Here is a 19,942-nt window from a genome sequence, read left to right on the forward strand (position 1 = left end):
TTGAGATTATGCTATATATTTTGAGAAAAATATGATGTGTATTTTTACTGGGATAAGTTTGTATTTCCTAATTGCTATAATTATTTAGTATGATATGTAGTTTATTCTGAAACATTGCACTATTAATGTACGTATTGCTAATTTTCTGGCCAAAAAGAACTGAAGAGTTATCTTAAATCAGATAGCTGAGTGAAAGACTATTTCTTTTTCCCCACTGAGAAGATAACAATCAAAGGAAAACTTAGTCACCCCATTTGTGATATTTCTTCTTGGGTTTGTTTTTTCATACCTATTTCTTCTTGGATTTATGTACTTTACCATTTAAATAATATTACAAATACCTTTAATTTTGTAAAACATGAATGCCAAGATGGTAAGAGTGGATTTATGGATGAAAGAAAATAATGTTTATTAGTTGAAGGTTGTATTAATATTTTCATATTGTCTGTTATGTGCACTGAAATTTGTGCTTTCAGTCACACAAAAGAATGAAAATTGCAGAGAAAAATCTCGTTTTCCATGTTCCCATTTCTGTGGAGTAGTTGAAGTGTTCTCTCCATTTCATCAAATAGGGGCAAACCAATCTTTTTGTCATTTACTTTTCCATCAAAGTGTCTGCAGTTTTTGCAGAATTTTAGCAAGAAAATAGCCATACTAAAATCTTTAACATTCTTTCAAATAGCCACCCCATAACCATTCCACTGGCTTTCAGTGTTTGCTTGGCAATATATATTGGGCTTAAAATTTCTATCCAAGCCATAAATAAATCAATAAGTAGAAACAGAGTAGGTTTTACATGAAATTTATTAAAGTTAGTGCAAAATTATTGACCTCCCACTGTCTCCAAATTTACTATTAATCCAAATTATCCAATAAGATATTTTTTCTGCGTCTCCAGATAGACAATAAGAAAGTTTAGAGGGAAAACTGGCATCAGTGAGCTTGGATCCCCCCTACTCAATTGTTCCCAATTGCTTCTATTCAAATGTTCATCTTCTGAGAGAATCACTTTCTGAGAAAAAGCAGCTCTCTCCAGTTTTATGTCAGTATAAGATCTATGGTAGAAAAACAAAGATAAAACCACAAACCCATGGTATATAAGAGAGATTTAGATATTCTATGAGTGAGCAGTAATAGAAACAACCATTATGTTTTAATTCTTTCAGCAATATGTGTGTACCTCAAAATCTTACATCATGAGAGATATTTCGTGGACAAACACTTCATTAAGTTGGAATTTTTTTTTCAGTTTTTATGATTAACCACACTAAAGAGATGGCTCAACAATATCTAAACCTAATTTCTAAGAATTCAAATGCTTTTAGATTCTTATTAACTGTTTTCTCCCACAATTTTACTGAGGTATAATTGATACACAGAAAATGCACATATTTAATGTATATAATTTGATGAGTTTGGACATAGACATACTCATGAAATGATCACCACAATTAAGGCAATAAACGTATCTATCTTGTACTCTTCCTGCTTTTTGTAGTAATAACACTTAATATGAGATATGCCCTGTTAACAATTTTGGGCACTGTATCTTACAGCAGATCCCTAGAGCTTATTTATCTTGCACATATGAAATGCTATACTAATTCAACAGCCTCCCATTTCCCCTGTCTCCCAGACCCAGGCAACCACCATTCTACTCTCTGTTTCTATAAGTTGAACTATTTTAGATACCTCACATAAATGGAATAATGCGGTATTTATCTCCTCTCTATGACTGGCTTATTTCAATTAGCAAAATGTCCTCCAAGTTTTTCAATGTTATTGCATATGGCAGATATCCTTTTTTAAGGCTATTGAATAATACTCCTTTATCCATTTATTCAGTGATGGGTATTTAGGTTGTTTCCATGTCTTGGCTATGGTGAACAATGCTGCAATGAAATAGGAATACATATATCTCTATGAGATCCTGATTTCAGTTCTTTTGAGTATACTCAGAAGTGGAATTGCTATATCATGTGATAGTTCCATTTTTAATTTTTTGAAAACCAGCTGCTGCACCATTTTACATTTCCACATTCTTACCATCTCCACATTCTTACCAATAGTTGTTATCTTTTGGATTTTTTTAAAAAAATAATAAGCCATTCTAGCAAGTGTGAGGTAATATATCATTGTACTTTTGATTTGCATTTCCCTAATAATTAGTTATGTTGAGCTTCTTTTCACATATATGTTGGTCATTTGTATGTCTTCTCTGGAAAAATGTCTATTCAAGCCCTATGCTCATTTCTTAATTAGGTTATTTAATGCTGATTTTGGCTATTGAATTATAGGAGTTCTTTAATGTATTTCAGATATTAATTCCTTATCATATATATAGTTTGCAAATATTTTTTACCATTCTGTAGATTGTCATTTATTCTGTTTATCATTCTTTTTGTGCAAATGTTGTTTAATTTTGATGTAGTCCCATTTGTCGATTTTTGGTTTTGTTGACTGTGCTGTTGGTATCATATCTAAGAAATCATTGCTAAGACCAGTATCAAGAAGATTTTTCCTTATATTTTCTCCTAGGAGCTTTACAGTTTCATGTTTTTTTCTTAAAGTTTATTTATTTTGAGAGAGAGAGAGAGTGCATGCATGTGCACAAGTGAGGGAGGGTCAGAGAGAGAGGGAAAGAGAATCCTAAGTAGGCTCTGAGCTGTCAGTGTGGAGCCTGACTCAGGGCTTGAACTCACCAACTGTGAGGTTATGACCTGAGCCAAAATCAAGAGTTAGGAGCTTAACTGACTCAGCCACCCAGGTGCTCTTATAGTTTCATGTCTTACATTTAATTCTTTAAGCCATTTAGAATCAGTTTTTGTGTATGGCATAAGATAAGGGTCTAGTTTCATTCTTTTCCATGTGGATATCCAGTTTTCCCTACACAGTTTGTTTAAAAGATTATCCTTTTCCCACTGTATATTATTGGCATTTTTGCTGAAAATAATTAACTTTATATGCATGTGTTTATTTCTTGGCTATCTATTCTGTTCCATTGGTCTATATGTCTATCTTTATGTCAATATCATACTGTTTTAATTGCTGTAGATTTGTAATATATTTTGAAATCAGGAAATATAATGACTTTAGCTTTGTTTTTCTTTCTCAAGATTGTCTTGGTTGTTTGGGAACCTCAGTGGTTCCAAATGAGTTTTAGGATATTTTTTCTATTTCTGTAAAAATGTAAAAACTGTTGAGGCACCTGGATGGCTCAGTCTGTTAAGCTTCTGACTTTGGCTCAGGTCATGATCTCACGGTTTGTGGGTTCAAGCTCCCCATTGGGCTCTATGGTGACTGCTCAGAGCCTGGAGCCTACTTGAAACTCTGTATCTCCCTCTCTCTCTGCCCCTCCCCTGATCTCTCTCTCTCAAAAAAAAATAATAAAACATTTAAAATTTTTTAATGTGAAAAATGTCATTGGAATTTTGATGAAGATAACATGGAATCTATAGAGTATGGATATTAAATATTATTATTTTCCAATCTGTGATTGGCATATGTTTCCATTTATTTGTGTCTTCTTTAATTTCTTTTACCAGTGTTTTGTAGTTTTCAGTGTATAAGTCGTTCACCTCTTTGGTTAAGTTTATTCCTAAGTAATTCTTTTTGATACGATTTTAAATAGAATTGTTTTTGTAATTTCTTTTTCAAGTAGCTCATTGATAGTTACAGAAACACATCTGTTTTTGTATGTTAATTTTGTAGCCTGAAACTTTACTGATTTTGCTTATTAGTTTAAACAGGTGCGCGCGTGTGCGCTTGTGTGTGTGTGTGTGTGTGTGTGTGTGTGTGTGTGTGTAGTCTTTAGGGTTTTCTACATATAAGATCATGTCATCTGCAAAGGGAGACCATTTTAAATCTTTTTTCTTATTCAGATACCTTTTTCTTCTTTTTTTGCCTAATTTCTCTGGCTAGGACTTTTAGTACTATACTGAATAGATATGGCAATGATGGGTATCCTTGTCTTGTTAGTGATCTTCGAGGAAAAGCTTTCAATTGTTCACTATTTAGTATGATGTTAGCCATGGCTTGTCATAAAGATGATTTTTACTATGTTGAAATAAATTACTTTATTATTTCTTTAAATAATCTTTCTGTCCCTTTGTCTTTCTCCTTCTTTAATGTGCATGTTGGTACATTTGATGATGTCCCATAATTCCCTGAGGCTTTTCTTTACTTTTTCTCATTATTTTTATTTTTTGTGCCTTTACTAAACAATCTCAAGTGACTTGTTTTTGAGTTCACTGGTTCTTTCTTTTGCTTTGTCAAGCTGAATTTTGAAGCTCTCTATTTAATTTTTTAGTTTCAGTTCAGTTATTAAATTCTTGAGCTCCAAAATTTGTTTGGTTCTTTTTTATGATTTCTATGTCTTTGTTAATATTTTTTTCATATATTGTTTTCCTATTTTCATTCAGTTATCTGTATTCTTTTGTGACTTACTGAACTTATTTAAGATGATTATTTTGAATTCTTTGTCAGGAAATAATACATAGATATCCATTTCTTTAGGGTTGGTTTATGTTGTTATTTTGATTGTGTCATATTTCCCTGAATCTTTATGTTCCTTGTAGCTTTGCATTGGTGTCTGCACATAGGAAGAAACAGCCACCTCTCCCAGTCTTTATGGATTGGCTTCAGCAAGGAAAGATCTTTGCCAGTTATCCCGGCTCCAGTTTCTGAGAGCCTCTCAAACCCTCTCTATGGATATTTACACTCCACTCCTCTCCCTCCTTCTTGGGAGAAAAGACTTGGGTATTTTGTTGTTGTTGTGTTGTTTGTCTATTTTCAGCATGCAAGAGTCAAAATTATTGGACTCTCAAAAAACTTATCATATGGGGGCACCTGGGTGGCTTAGTCGGTTAAGCGTCCGACTTTCGCTTGGGTCATGATCTTGCGGTTCATGGGTTCGAGCCCCGCATCAGGCTCTGTGCTGACTGCCAGCTCAGAGCCTGGAGCCTATTTCAGAGTCTGTATCTCCCTCTCCCTCTGACCCTCCCCTGCTCACGCTGTCTCTCTCTCCTAGAAATAAATATAAATATTAAAAAAAAAAAACTTAGAATATGGGTTATAGACATAAAAGGTCTCTTTTGGAAAAGATGTATATTTTCTTCTTCCATTGTATCATATGAGCCACCATTAGTTCCATCTTCTCTCTTGTAGGGTTTTGCTAAGGCAGCAAGAAGCAGCTTATCTTCTTAATTTCTCCTATCATTTCCTCAAATACAACAGCTTTAGTAGGCATATATCTGTCCCCCAAGATGAAATAGTTTTACTAACTGCTTCTCAAGCAAGTTTCTAGAACCTTTCAACTAAGAATAATAGCCGAGTGCCCATTGGTATTGGAGTGCCCATTGTTATTGGTCCCACTTTTCTACACTCAGCAAATTCCACATCACATTTTAGGGTCTGAGATTTGTGGCACATCAGTTTCAGTTACCAGATTCCATGTCAGATAGAATACCCCCAGCCATAAGTAACAGAAGCCCTGCTTCAGATTGGTCTGAACACCAAAGACATTTTTTTATATAGTAGGAATTCTAAAAGTCAGGTAGACTCCAGAGCCAATTGATTTAGCAGCTTAGAGATGTCATTAGAGACCCCAAACCCTGCTGCCATAGAGTTGGCTTCCTGCTAAAACTGTTTACTCTCATGATCACAATGTGGCTGCTAACATAATATACTAGAATGATATACTTCTTTGATTATTTCTAGCAGGAGACTGAAACTAACCCTTTTCCCTAGGAACTCCAGTAGGTCCTTGATCCATATTGTCTTGGGTCTACTCATCCCCAATTAGCCATTTCAAAGGGGAGCATATTCTTATCATGATTGGCTTACACTCATCTACTGAACTAAAATGAATGTTGGAACATTAATTCCAATATCCTCTATAGACAAGCCTTTGCCAGGGTACATTGATATGCAAATGAAAGTCCTAACTTCCTAATATCTTTTCTCTAGCCAACTTTCATTTTTCTTTTCTCTCTCTCTCTTTTTTTTTTTTTTTTTTTTGAGTGTAGTTGACACAAAATATTACATTAGTTTCAGGTGCAAAACTGAGTGGTTTGACAAGTTGATGCATCATACTGTGTTCACCACAAGTATAGCTACTATCTGTCCCATTACACAGCTATGACAATATCATTGACCATTCCTTATGTTCTGCTTTTATTGCTATGACTTTATCCCTCCATATTGGAAGGCCTATATCTCTTTCTTCTCTTGACCTATTTTGCCCTACCCCTCTCCCCCCTGCCCCCGCCCACCCTTCTCCCATCTGCTAACCATCAATTTGTCTCTGTATTTATAGTTCTGATTCTGCTTTTTGTTTATTCTTTTTTTAAATTCCATTTATGAGTTCTAGCCAACTTTCTCCCTGTGCTCTGCTACACCGAAAGTCTGAATAGAGGCTGGAAGAGAAATTATTTGACAAAGCTTGCATTTGTCATTTTGCTTTTGGCTTAAGTCATTGTCAGCAACCAACACTTTATTTATTTTTAATATTTATTTTAATTCCAGTATAGTTAATATATAGTTCTATACCTTACTCAGTGCTCATCATGATAAGTGTACTCTTAAACCCCTTCTCTGTTTCACTCATCCACCCTGGTAACCATCAATTTGTTCTCTGTACTTTTTTTTTTTTTTTTTTTTTGGTTTGTCTCTTTATTCCTTTGTTCATTTGTTTTGTTTGTTTCTTAAATTCCACATACAAGTAAAATCATATGGTATTTGTCTTTCTCTAACTAACATTTCACTTAGCATTATTCTCTTGAGATCTGTCCCTATTGTTGCACATAGCAAGAGTTCATTCTTTTTCATTGTGTGTTATATACCACATCTTCTTTATCCATTCATTTATCTATGGACACTTGGGATACTTCTGATTTGGCTATATAAATATGCTACAATAAAAATAAAGGTGCTTATATCTTTTCAAATTAGTGTTTTCATTTTTTTTGGCAAATATTCGGTAGTGGAATTACTGGATCATATGGTAATTCTATTTTTAATATTTGGAGGAATATTTTTCCACAGTGGCTGCAGTTTGCATTCCCACCAACACTGCAGGAGGGTTCCTTTTTTTTCCATATCTTCACCAACTTGTTGTTTCTTGTGCTTTTGACTTCAGCCATTCTAACAAGTATGAGGTGATTTCTCATTGTAGTTTTGATTTGCATTTTCTTGATGATGAATGATGTTGAGCATCTTTTTATATGTCTTTTGGCCATCTGTATGTCTTTGGGGGAATGTCTGTTCATGTCTTCTGCCCATTTTTATTTGTATTACTTGGGTTTTTTTGCTGTTTAGTTATATAAGTTGCTTATATACTTTGGATACTAATGTCTTATCATTTTCAAATATCTTCTATTCAGTAGGTTATGTTTTAGTTTTGTTGGTTGTTTCTTTTGCCATGTAGAACACTTTTCTTTTAATGTAGTACCAATAGTTTATTTTTGCTTTTGTTTCTCTTGCCTCAGGAGATATATCTAGAAAGATATTGTTATAGCCGATATCAGAGAAGATAAAGGCCGTGTGTGAAAAACTGCCTGTGCTCTTTTCTAGGATTTTTATGGTTTCAGGTCTCACATGAGTTTGGTTTTGTGTATTGTGTAAAAAAGTGGTTCAGTTTTATTCTTCTGCATGTAGCTCTCCAGTTTCCAGTTCTGTGAAAAATATTGTTGGTATTTTTATAGGAATTGCATTGAATCCATAGATTGCTTTGGGTAGTATGGACATTTTAACAATATTTATTCTTCTAATTCATGAACATGAAACATCTTTCCATTTGCTTGTATGGTCTTCAATTTCTTTCATTAGTGTTTTACAGTTTTCAGAGTATAGAGGTGTTTCACCTCCTTGGTTAAATTTATTCTGAGGTATTTGCTTGTTTTTGATCCATTTGTACATGGTACTGTTTTCTTAATTTCTCTTTCTGCTACCTGGTGTATGGAAATGCAAAGGATTTCTGTATATTGATTTTGTGTCCTGTGACCTTACTGAATTCATTTACCAATTCTAGTGTTTTCTAGTGGAGTCTTTACCATTTTCTATATATAGTATCATGCCATTTGCAAATACTGAAAGCTTTACTTTTTCCTTGCTGATTTGGATGACTTTTATTTCTTTTTGTTATCTGATTGCTATGGCTAGGACTACAGTACTAAGCTAAATAACTGGTGAAGGTGGATGTCCCTCTCTTGTTCCTGACAGTAGAGGAAAAGCTCTCAGTTATTCCCCATTTAGGATGATATTAGCTGGGGGGTTTTCATATGTGGCCTTTATTATGTTGAGGTGTTCTCCCTCCAAACCTACTTGAGATTTTTTTATCTTGAGATTTAAAAATTTTTTTTTATCTTGAGACTTTTTTTTATTAAGAATAGATGTTGTCTTTTGTCAGATGCTTTTTCTGCATCTATGGAAATGATCACATGGTTTTTATACTTTCTCTTGTCAGCAACCAACACTTTAATAATTCTGGACTCCCTATATCATTTAGGAAGTCTTTAAGGTTGAAAGTAACATAACCCCAAAATAGTGGCTTAGGCAAATAGACTTTTATTTTTGTCACATAAGAAATCTTGACATAGGTATTTGCTTATATTGGCATGACAATATCAAAGATATCATATATGATTTTCTCTCTTTTTATATATGTCTCTCACCTCAGCGTGACAAAATAGCTGTTGCAATTTCAGTTATGAAGTTTATACTTTAATCTGGAAGAAGGGGGAGGGTGAGCCTACTTACATATAATTAGCCAGAATTAATGACTCATGGCAACCCCTGGCTAGTAGGTGTCTAAGGAGAATGGGTCTGCATAGAACAAACATAATATCTTCTGCACACTGCAAACTGGATAACGTGTGTAAGCATTTAGAGTTCAGTGCAGAGTAATTTACTTTCTTCCAGCATATGGAAATGAGATAATAGGTAATGAATAGGCATAAGGATCTAAATATGTCCAATCAGCTACCCTGTTCTGTAGGAATGCTTCAGGCTGACTGCTTGTAGCAGCTCTCCTAGAAATGGGATATTTGATTCTTTCCATGGCCCCCTATTACCTTTTTGTTTTCAGCCCCACTTCCTGGATTTCTGTCCAAAAGACCCAAGTTGGTTTGGTGAATTGAATCACAATTGAGGCTGCAGGAAGTTGTGATTTACCTGTTTTGTTTTGTTTTGTTTTGTTTGCCCCACAAATAGCCTCCAATCTATTCTCATAACTCCTTCACAGTGTCCATGTGAGAAATAAGGGATTCCTTGAATTTGTCTATCGTCTTCTGTCTCCCAAAGTGGCCTTTGCTATTTTGGATTGGCAAGCTCTGACAGACTATGGAGATGACTTTGCCTCCTTGCCTAAGCCTCAAGACTTGTCTTCTTCTTTGCTTGAACGCTCTTATCTTCCCTCTTCATCTCTTATAACTCACTGGACAAAGGGTGTAAAGAGGCTACAGTAGAGAGAGAAAGGATTATAGTAAAAGGGACTTCATTTTGGCCTTCATTAAGTCCTGCTTTGTTCCCACAGCATCTAGGAGCTGGATGCAGAATAGGGCAAGACTAGAGGATCTACTTCCCCCACCTCCACCATTCTCAGACTCGTCCTACTCTGAACAAAGAAAAGATTGAAGCCCTCCTGATGACGCCTTGGAATCCCAGACCTACTTGGAACCAAGGCAGCAAGTAGGAGGTAATTGTCTTCTGTTGCCTCCAGTTCCTACTCTCTTCTCTGTTAGAACAGAGCATCACTCTCCTCCATATGAACTTCCCTTCTGAGCCTGCTTCTTAAATCCTGTCACGGAACTCTCCCCTCCCACACTAGTGGTTCTGTTCTAAGGCAAAGAGAAATAAAAAAAAAATTATTCTAGATTTCTGAGTCTAGAGAACTGGCTAATGGTTTTTCACAATTGGTGCTTGAAGGAATATGATACATATTTTCATTTTTTGATGGAAACTGGGCATTCATGTATATATAAATGGTATACATGTAGAAAGTCAACACCAGAAACCGAAACACAACTCATGAACAGATGTGGCTTCCAAGGCAATGAAGATTAGGTAGTAGGAAGTGTTCAGATCCAAAGAAGATAAGTGGTGACAGCATTTTTTATGTATCCAGGACTCCCTGCCCTCCTCTTTTCCAAACACTTCAGGTTTTGGCAAAAAGGCTTATAATAAAATAGGCACTGACTGTTTGGAAGGAAGGAATTTCTATAAGGGCTTTTTGTTTGTGTTTCATTTGTTTGAGGTTTTTTTGTTTGTTTTTGGTTTTTTTGCTGGGCATATTATTATTAGCTATACTCAGAAGCAGCCCTGTGCTTTTTTAGATCCTTCAGTAGCTGTTGATGTCCTAATAGTCTCTCAGTGCTGTCAATTTTTGGGAAGGTATGTAGTTTCTTTGGCTTTAAAACACATCCCTGGTTCCCTGAATAGGTTATTGACTGCTCAAAAATGACTCTTAAAGATGCTATAAAGGGGAAAGCAGAGGAAATTGTGGACTTTTCGTAAAAGGATGTCACTAAAATGTTTTAGGTAGAAAAATATAATAGAATTTTCTAGTTCAAGTGTAAAATAAAACTTTTAAGGTAGCAGAACTAGCAGTACATTAACTGGTTAGGAAGCTATCAAAATAGCCATGCAAGAGACAGTAAGGGAAGTGGTAGTACAGATGGAGAATAGGGTACAGATTTGAGGAATGTTTGGAAGAAAAACTGATAATTGAATTGATATAGAAAGTGAGTGTCAGGAATGAGTTAAGAATGACTCTCAGTTTTATGTAATGGGCAACCTATGAATGCTGTCCCTTTAACTGAAGTTTAAGAACTTAGGACAAAACACAGGTTTGAGAGAAAAAGACATTTTGAGTTTCAAGTACTCCAAGTACACACCTATGAATATATGCATCCAAGTTCAAGTGTCATTTCTTCAAGAAAGCTGCTGTGACCAGTTATAGGGATAGGTCTCCATTTCATAACATCTGATACTTTTCTGTTGTGCTAATCACAGTTTAAGGTAAGTCACCAATTGTGCAGTTAACTGTTTAGTGTAATTTTTAGGAGGACAGGCTCTATTTTCCTGGCCTAGGCCAGAGCCCTCGTCATAGTAGACACTCAGTAAATATCTAATGAATGAATTCTAGGTGCACCTCAGTCACCTAAGAATTAGTTATTGTTATCTCACACCTTATATAGAGAGAGCTGGAGATTATGACAAATAAAGTACCTTGTATGTGGTCATACATGGAGTGAGTTTAGGGTTGCCAGATATAGCAAATAAAAATACACGATGCACAGTAACAATTGCATTTCAGATAAACAATAAATTATTCTTTAGTGTAAATATGTCCTAAATATTGCATGTGATATGCAGCCCTAAGTGAGTGGCATTTGACTCAGAACTATGTGACTCCAAAGTCCAACTTTTTCCAGTCTCCCACTGAGAGGGAACCACTCCTTATACTGAAAACCTTCTGAGGGATTATACCAACATCAGTCCTCTTCCCCTGTTAATAAAAATTTTTGTTTTATATCAGTTTATGTTGTTTTAAAATTCTTGCTTTGATGGAAAGTAACTCAATTTACACTTATCAGAATAGCAAAAATTAACAACCCAGGAAACAAGAGACTGGTGAGGATGCAGGTTAAGGGGAATACTTTTACACTGTTGGTGGGAATGCAAACTGGGTGCAGCCACTCTGGAGAACATTATTGAGGTCCCCTCAAAAATTAAAAATAGAACTACCCTAGGATCCAGCAATTACATTGCTAGGCATTTACCCCAAGGATACAAAAATATAGATTCTAAGGGGCACATGCACCCAATGTTTATAGCAGCATTATCAACAATAGCCAAACTATGGAAAGAGCCCAAATGTCCAACAACTGATGAATGGATAAAGAAGATGTGACATATATATACAATGGAATGTTGTATCAACAGTGATGCTAAACTATCAGAAAGAATGAAATCTTGCCATTTGCAACTATGTGGATGGAGCTAGAGTATATTAGGCTAAGTGAAATAAATCAGTCAGAGAAAGACAAATACTATATGATTTCACTCATATATGGAATTTGGAAACAAAAGAGGTGAACATAGGTGAAGGGAAAAAAAAGACAGAGAGGGAAGCAAACCATAAGGGACTATAGAGAACAAACAGGGTTGATAGAGGGAAGGTGTGCGGAGGATGGGCTAAATGTGATGGGTATTAAGGAAGGCACTTGTGATGAACACTGGGTTTTTTATATGTGATGAATCACTAAATTCTACACCAGAAACCAATTTTACCATGTGTGTTAACTAAATAGAATTTAAATAAAAACTTGGGAAAGAAGAAAAGAAGAAAGAAAGAGAGAGAGAGGGAGGAAGGAAGGAAGGAAGGAAGGAAGGAAGGAAGGAAGGAAGGAAGGAAGGAAGGAAGGAAAGGAAAGAAAGAAAGGAAAGGAAAGGAAGAAAGGAAGGAAGGAAGGAAGGAAAGGAAAGGAAGGAGGGAAAGGAAAGGCAGAAAGGAAGGAAGGAAGGAAGGAAAGAGGAAAGAAAGAAAAAGAAAGAAAGAAANATAAGGGACAATAGAGAACAAACAGGGTTGATAGAGGGAAGGTGTGCGGAGGATGGGCTAAATGTGATGGGTATTAAGGAAGGCACTTGTGATGAACACTGGGTTTTTTATATGTGATGAATCACTAAATTCTACACCAGAAACCAATTTTACCATGTGTGTTAACTAAATAGAATTTAAATAAAAACTTGGGAAAGAAGAAAGAAAGAGAGAGGGAGGAAGGAAGGAAGGAAGGAAGGAAGGAAGGAAGGAAGGAAGGAAGGAAGGAAGGAAGGAAAGGAAAGAAAGAAAGGAAAGGAAGAAAGGAAGGAAGGAAGGAAGGAAAGGAAAGGAAGGAGGGAAAGGAAAGGCAGAAAGGAAGGAAGGAAGGAAGGAAAGAGGAAAGAAAGAAAAAGAAAGAAAGAAAGAAGAAAGGAAGAAAAGAAAGAAAGAAAGAAGAAAGGAAGAAAAGAAAGAAAGAAAGAAGAGAAAGGGAAGGGGAAGGGAAGGGGAAGGGAAGGGAAGGGAAGGGAGGAAAGAAAAGAAAGAGAGAAAGAGAGAGAAAAAGGAAAGAAAGTAACTTAGTTTATCCTGGGTGTGGACCAGAGTCTTTCTGAAACGTCTTCTCCAATTATAAAGGTAAACTAAAACTACTCGGACTTTCTGCAGTATCAGATACAAGGAAATGAGGTTAAAGGACTCTCCCTGAGTGGAAGCACTCCCCACCCACTTTTGTGGTATTTTGAGCCACTCAAGAGTTGTGGCCTCTATCAGATGATTATGTACGTCAAAGACAATGCTTTATAGTTTATGAGTTTCCTCATAGATGGTCTGAATCGCTCTGGAAACAAGATAACAGTGTGGTTCTAGCAATTTTCCTGAGTGATCTTTAGGGCTGTCCTGTGTGGTTAATTTGATCTGTGGAGCTGCTATGTTATGGGTAATTTTGAAACATAGGTTTGCTTATCTGTCTTCCCTAGGTGACAACATTAAGGCACTGTTTCAAAGGGTAGTACTAGGCTTTTCTCGAAGGATCTAGAAAGGCTCTTGCACACATGCTCTGTCTCTCCCTTTCCTATTTTTCTGTCTGTCTGTACATATGTACATGGAGAGACAACATGTAAATTCTGTACTAGAACATTAATACTGATTATCTTCTGAATAGTGTAGTTTCAAAATAACTTTTCCTTTGTGTCTTTCCATATTTTTTGAAGTTTTGACAGAAGCGGTATTACTTTTATAATAACAATAAACACTGTTCTCTCGGTGGGAGAAAAACAGTCTCAGCTTTCCCTTCACTAAGCATGGATTATCCTCATATTTGATATTCTCCTGTTTGTTTCTCTTCGCCTCTTGTGAAAGAAAGATAAAAGAGAAACAAGATAAAGAAACCAAAGAATCTTCTGAAAGTTAATTCAATTAAAAGGCAAAAAAAGTCAAAACAGCTCATGAAAAAGGAAAATAAAATATTGGTCTTAATCAACACAGAGAGACAATTACCTTTGGTTTAAGTTGTAAGCAGTGAAATCGTGTAATGTCAGAATTTGATGTACAAGTTCTTTTCAAAAGAAATTTGCAAGCAAATATTCCTAAAGTTTGACATTTCTAATAGTAAAACATTTCAGGGCAGAGAACACCTGTTAGAACTTTGAGCGTCAGGCATGAATAGTATTATGACTGACAAGGCAAAGCAATCTTCATCATTCATCATTGTTGATTCCCCAGCAATATAGACCCATTTTTCAAATTTATTTCTTCTCTCTGCAGCCCCCAGGCAGCTGCTACCATTAATAAAGGTTCCTGTCAGGTAGTTTTTGGAACATTTTTGTCTATAGAAAACCAGTGGAATGCAGAAAACCTGGTGGGGTTCCATGCAACAAACATTGAAGCTTCAATTATATTTAAGGCTTTGTGTCACCAGCCCCAGCTCTGGGGTACAGGCAGAGGCACAGTAACAGTCACAAAACCGTATTTTTCTTGCTTTGCTCTACCTCCTTTGTAGATAATATCCCTCCCAGCTGATGCTGGCAGACTTCACAGTGAAGAGCAGGGAAGGTCGACGTGCGCGCGCACGTGTGGCACTCTCTGCCAGTGGTCCGGGGACTTTCCCCTAGGCACAAATAAGGAGCAAGTCCCCCATCTGTAGCCTAGGAAACAGGCCTTCAGCACGAACCGAACCGTCCTCCCAGCTGATAATGAAAAGGCTAGTGGAAGGTCACTAGTGATTGCTAACTCTGCTACCCCTAGCACTTACCATACCTGCTCTCTTCTTTATATCACCACGGTGATATCCTGAAGCTTCCAATATTGTATTACTTTTGACAAAACTCTCTTCTCCTGATTTTCCTCTGAAAAGCATGGACTTGGGTTTCTTTAAGGTCTGTAAAGGCTAGTGAAACAATTCTTAGTTTTTCATTCTTTATTGTAGCCCCTGCTGTAACCTCGGGATACCTGAATTAAAGCCCATGGGAGTTGAACTGAAAGACAGTCTGAGTGACAATCACTAGTGACCAGGTCTACTCCATCCCTTGACTTTTTTCCTTCCCCACTGCCCACCTTGATCCTTTGTTCTTGAACCAAACTTGAGAAGTGGATACTGGTGTTTGAATAATTTTTTTTTCTTTCCCGAAAGGTTCTTCAGTCCTTTGAGCAAATAAACCCATTGTGGGCCACCCTGCTGGCCTTCTAGATATGCCCAGAAATCCCTGTATTCTATGATGAATGTGGCGTAAGCTATCCAACCCACTGTATTTTCCATGAATTTAGATTTGGGGTTCCAAATATAACAAAGTGCTGTGAGACAGAAATGTAAGAACTTCAGCCAGTACTTGAAGTTGCCAAGACTTATAAACAAGCACTCCAGATCATCTTTTTCATTTGAGTTGAGTGATACCACATAGTTATGTAGACAAAAAGCACACAGATACCCATTGCCATTGCCCCAGGAGAAGGGTGGAACAGAATCTCAGTATGGCCTGATCATAAGACCTCTCTCAAAACCCCTTGATGTACGTGACTGGTTGCTGGAAAAGAGGCAGACAGATTTGCATAGATGCCAAGCAACCTTCTAGGAGAAAAAAGGGGTAGAACCCATTTTAAAGCTCAGTTAATTAGGGGTGGTTTTGTGGCTCAGTCAGTTAAGCATCTGGTCATGATCTTCAGCTCAGGTTATGATCTCATGGCTCATGAGTTCTAGCCCCTCGTTGGGCTCTGTGCTGATAGCTCAGAGCCTGGAGCCTGTTTTGGAGTCTGTCTGCCTCTCTCTCTCTGTCTCTGTCTCTCTCTCTCTCTCACTCTCTCTCTCTCTGTTCCTCCCCTGCTCATGCTCTGTCTCTCTCTCTCAAAAATAAATAAACATTAAAAAAATGTTTTAAGCTCAGTTAATTATAACCTTTCTGATGAATTGGAATCGTTCTAATTGAGATTTCCTGCAGTTTGAAAGGAGAACAGCTTCCAAAGGAAAGCATACCATATGAGATGCAGAACCTGGTCTGAAGAGTTCTTGGGGCAGGGAGATCTATACCCCATAGCTGAGTCTGGAAAGCCTCCCCAGGGAGCCCCTCTGGCCTAGAACTCAGCCTTTAGAACAAAGACTGGCCATGTGGACTGGCGGGCTCTCTTGTTAGAGCTCAGTGTGGCAGCACTTTAGCCTGGGCATGCTCTAGGACAGCAAGAACATCAATTCACCAGGAGGAAGTGTCCATTGGCCTATGTGAGACCCACAGCAGCAACTAAAGCAGGAGTTTTTTCTACCTGGTGCTTAAAAGTCAAGATGGACCTTTCTGAACTGAGTAGGCACCTGGCTTTCATGGTAATTCACGTGGGTTGGAGGTTGAGGAAGTGGGAAGGACTCAAGACTCAGATATTAGACTTGTTGGTAACTTGCAGGTGAGGCTAAAATAATTAGTGGCTAAAATTAGAGCATTATGATTGCTGTTGTGCCTCTAAACTGATAAAGCCAAATGGAGTATACAAACAGAAAAGGCTTACCTACTTTTTGTTAGTTTTACTAACTCACTCATTTTAATTTTTTTCTTTTTTTGGTTTTGGGGTGCCTTGGTGGCTCAGTTGGTTAAGCATCTGACTTCAGCTCAGATCGTGATCTCACAGTTCATGAGTTCAAGCCCAGCATTGGGCTCTACGCTGACAGCTTAGAGCCTGGAGCCTGTTTTGGTTTCTGTGTCTCACTCTCTTCTCTGTCTCTTCTCTCAAAATGTAAATAAACATTTTTTAAAAAGGTTTTTTTTTAATTTTTTGGTTAGATTTAAAATTATTGTCCACTGTAAGTCAGGGCTCAAGTGAGATTGCAGGTGTATACTTTTAACTTTAATTTCTAAAATATTAAATAATTCAGGGTTTTAAAATTATAAGTTAATATGGTTGTTTGACCTACCCTGGTCTCTTTAATAAGCTGGAGCCACCCACACAGGTCCTTGGAAATAATCCAGATTGTCTCCTCTTTGGCTGGTTCTACTTGCCAGTTCTTGCCCTGTGATTCCTGGCTCTGTGATTTGAATCCATCTCCAGACCTCAGCCCTCCCTGTGTGCCCAGCCCTCCCAGACTGATTCCCTGTTCTGGGCCAGGTTTTTAGGTTGACAGAGATATACTCTCTTTCCAGCCAGGCCTTTAGCAAATACCTATCTTTCTCCTATCCTCAGCTTCTGCTCCCAAGCTGCCTCCTTGTTAGTGGAGAAGGAGAAGTAGGTGCCCTGGGAAAAGGCCAGTGGCCCACACTGTGTGTGTCTCTGCTGAAGCCTAGTCTTTCTCAGCCTTTTCACACTCTGATGCTTCACCTATGAATGGCAGGATTAAGCTACAGGGTCCCACTGTGCACTATGAATTAAGGAACAAACATTATTTTTTGTGTAATAATTTTGAGATGCATATAAAGAACATTTCCTTCAAATCAAAGGTGGATTTTAGCCTTGGAGTATTTACTCACAGTGCATTCATAGCTCTCAGTTTTTGACAGGATCGTGATGATGAGGAGTTTTATAAAAGTTAAACCCTTGAAAAAAAATGGAAATTTTTAACAAGTAACAAAGCATTGTATCAAACATTGGTATGTATTTCCCCTTCTGAAGAGGGAAAGATGGAGGTTGATTAGAGTTGATATAATGGAAAGAAATGCTGAAATCCTGGCATTAATTTTACCTTAAAAATCTGGAGTTTTTATTCACATCAACTCAGTAATATAAGCAAAGCAATGGAGAAATTTGCCCGAGTCTTGGTCTTCCCACCTTTATTCAAATTACCATCTTTCTTACTTTCCATATCTTAACAAGGGAAAAACTGAAAGTAAGGGAGGTGTGTGCACCACAACGACTGCAGTCATACCTTCCATCACTGAAGATGAGAATGAGCAAGCAATTTGTTTTTCCACAGTCAGAATTTTATTTTTTTTAAAAAGCACAGTTTTCAATGGCATTAAGATTAAAAGCAATCAACAAAGGTAAGAAAATTCACCGTGGAGGAAATGAAATTCCTTCTTAAATCACAAACCCAAGGTTTGATCGTATCAGGAATCCCCTGACCATACTCAAAAACAATCTTTTTTCACTGTAACGTATCTTTTTAGTCATGCATGATGGTATGTCTCATGCACACAATCATGAACAGATTTTTAAAATCAAATTCTTAGAGGCTTGTTAGGACTGCTTGTATCTTTCTTTGAGGTTCGTTGACAAGAGTGATCAAATTACAAAAACTTTCTAAGATTTCAAACCTGAAAAGATTGTGTTTTAATTTGAGAAGGGAGGGGTAGTAAGTAAAGACAGGTCTAGTTTTTATCTTTAGCGAAATCAAGATGAGCAAACTGAAAGGAAGATTGAGTTGGGGTTTATGCAAACAGTCTCTTCCTCTCTAGCCCCTTCCCTGCCCTGCCTGAAGAGAAATTCACCTCTGCATTTCTATATTTTATCCCTTCATTCCCAGGGCACTACTAGTTAGTCCTGGACAATTCTAGAATTTTATGTAAATCTTAGATTGAATGAACAAGGTCAACATTTCTTAGGGCCAGCTTATAAAAGCAGAGTCCAAATTGACAAATATAACAAGACTCACTATTTATTCAAACTGACATGAACAGAAATCATTTGGAACCATGGGGCCATTACTATCAAGAAATATTTATTAGGGACCCATTTATATCTAAAACTAAGTAAAACGTACAGTCCTAACCTACCAGGCACAGTTGATAACAATAGTGATGATAACTACTTAGCAAGTAATTACCATATGCCAGGCATTTATACTTTCATTCAATCCCTACAGCCATGCTAATAATTGGATGTTATTGTGACTGGTTTGTGGAGAAGGAAACTGAAGTTAAGAACCATTAAGCAGTTTGCCTGAGGCTGCACACATACACTGTCCTTGTCTCTGAAGAACACGCTACTAAGTAAAGACCTTTACACCTAAGTAAAGATTGAGCATATAGGACTGGAGAAGGCCTCTTCCCACTTGCTTGCTTGATTGCAAATGTGTTAAAGTGCATGGGATCCTTGGGTGGAGAGGGACTTAGAGAAAATTTAAAAATCTCTTCTTCAGATAGCCCAAGATACTACCTTCCTAGAATGTTTCCCTAGAGAGAAATAAGGAGAAAGCAGATACCAAAGGAACCATAAAATATCTTTATAGCTTTTCTCCCCACTAAGTGAACAAAGTTTACAGAAGAAATACATTCTAGTTAAAAATTGAACACAAATGTTAGAAAATCCTACCAGAGAAGACTGCTGTTAATGGTTTGTGTATACTTTCATGGATTTCTCCTACATATAAATATATAATTCTTTTAAACTAAGATCATTATAGGAGGGCCTGGCTGGCTCATTCGGTTAAGTATCAACTTCGGCTCAGGTGATGATCTTACAGTTTTTGAGTTCGAGCCCCATGTCAGGCTCTGTGATGACAGTCTAGAGCTTGCTTTAGGTTCAGTCTTCCTCTCTCTCTGCCCCTCCCCCACTCACACTCTGTCTCTAAAAAATAAACAAACATTAAAAAAAATTTTAATAAGACAGTTATGTACACACATACTTTTCATTTAAAAATATGTTACATAATTTTTTAAATGTCTTTATTTTTTCCTGGGAGTTCGTGGTTTTACATTGTATGGGTCTACCATAATTTATCTAATATTTCTATTGATTTGGACATTTAAATTTGTTTAAAATTTTTCATTATAACAAATACTTTACAATAAATATTTTTATGTAAACATTTTTCAATGTGTATAAAATAAATCTCTAGAAGTGCAACTGTGCAAGTCAAAGGAAAGGCTTATTTAAATTTTTAAGGGCTATTGTCAAATACCCTATGTCTTCTTTTTTTTCTTTTTTTTTACTTTTTTGATTTTTTTTTTTACAAATAGTTTATTGTCAAGTTGGTTTCTATATAACAGT

General features: G+C 36.7%; 1 protein-coding gene across 1 annotated transcript in view; it reads left to right on the top strand.

Moving 5' to 3' along the window:
* The window catches only part of ADAD1 (adenosine deaminase domain containing 1), an 84,947-nt gene extending 75,074 nt beyond the window's left edge, over nucleotides 1–9,873 (top strand). Inside the window, exon 13 of the mRNA XM_077770888.1 lies at nucleotides 9,533–9,873. Within this exon, the coding sequence (XP_077627014.1) occupies nucleotides 9,533–9,633 (101 nt within the window). The 3' untranslated portion in view covers nucleotides 9,634–9,873. The remainder of the gene's footprint in view (nucleotides 1–9,532) is intronic.
* Nucleotides 9,874–19,942: the final 10,069 nt, after the last annotated feature.

This window comes from Crocuta crocuta, unplaced genomic scaffold (genome assembly GCF_008692635.1).
Source record: "Crocuta crocuta isolate KB4526 unplaced genomic scaffold, BGI_CrCroc_1.0 scaffold331, whole genome shotgun sequence".
In the NCBI taxonomy this organism is placed as follows: domain Eukaryota; kingdom Metazoa; phylum Chordata; class Mammalia; order Carnivora; family Hyaenidae; genus Crocuta; species Crocuta crocuta.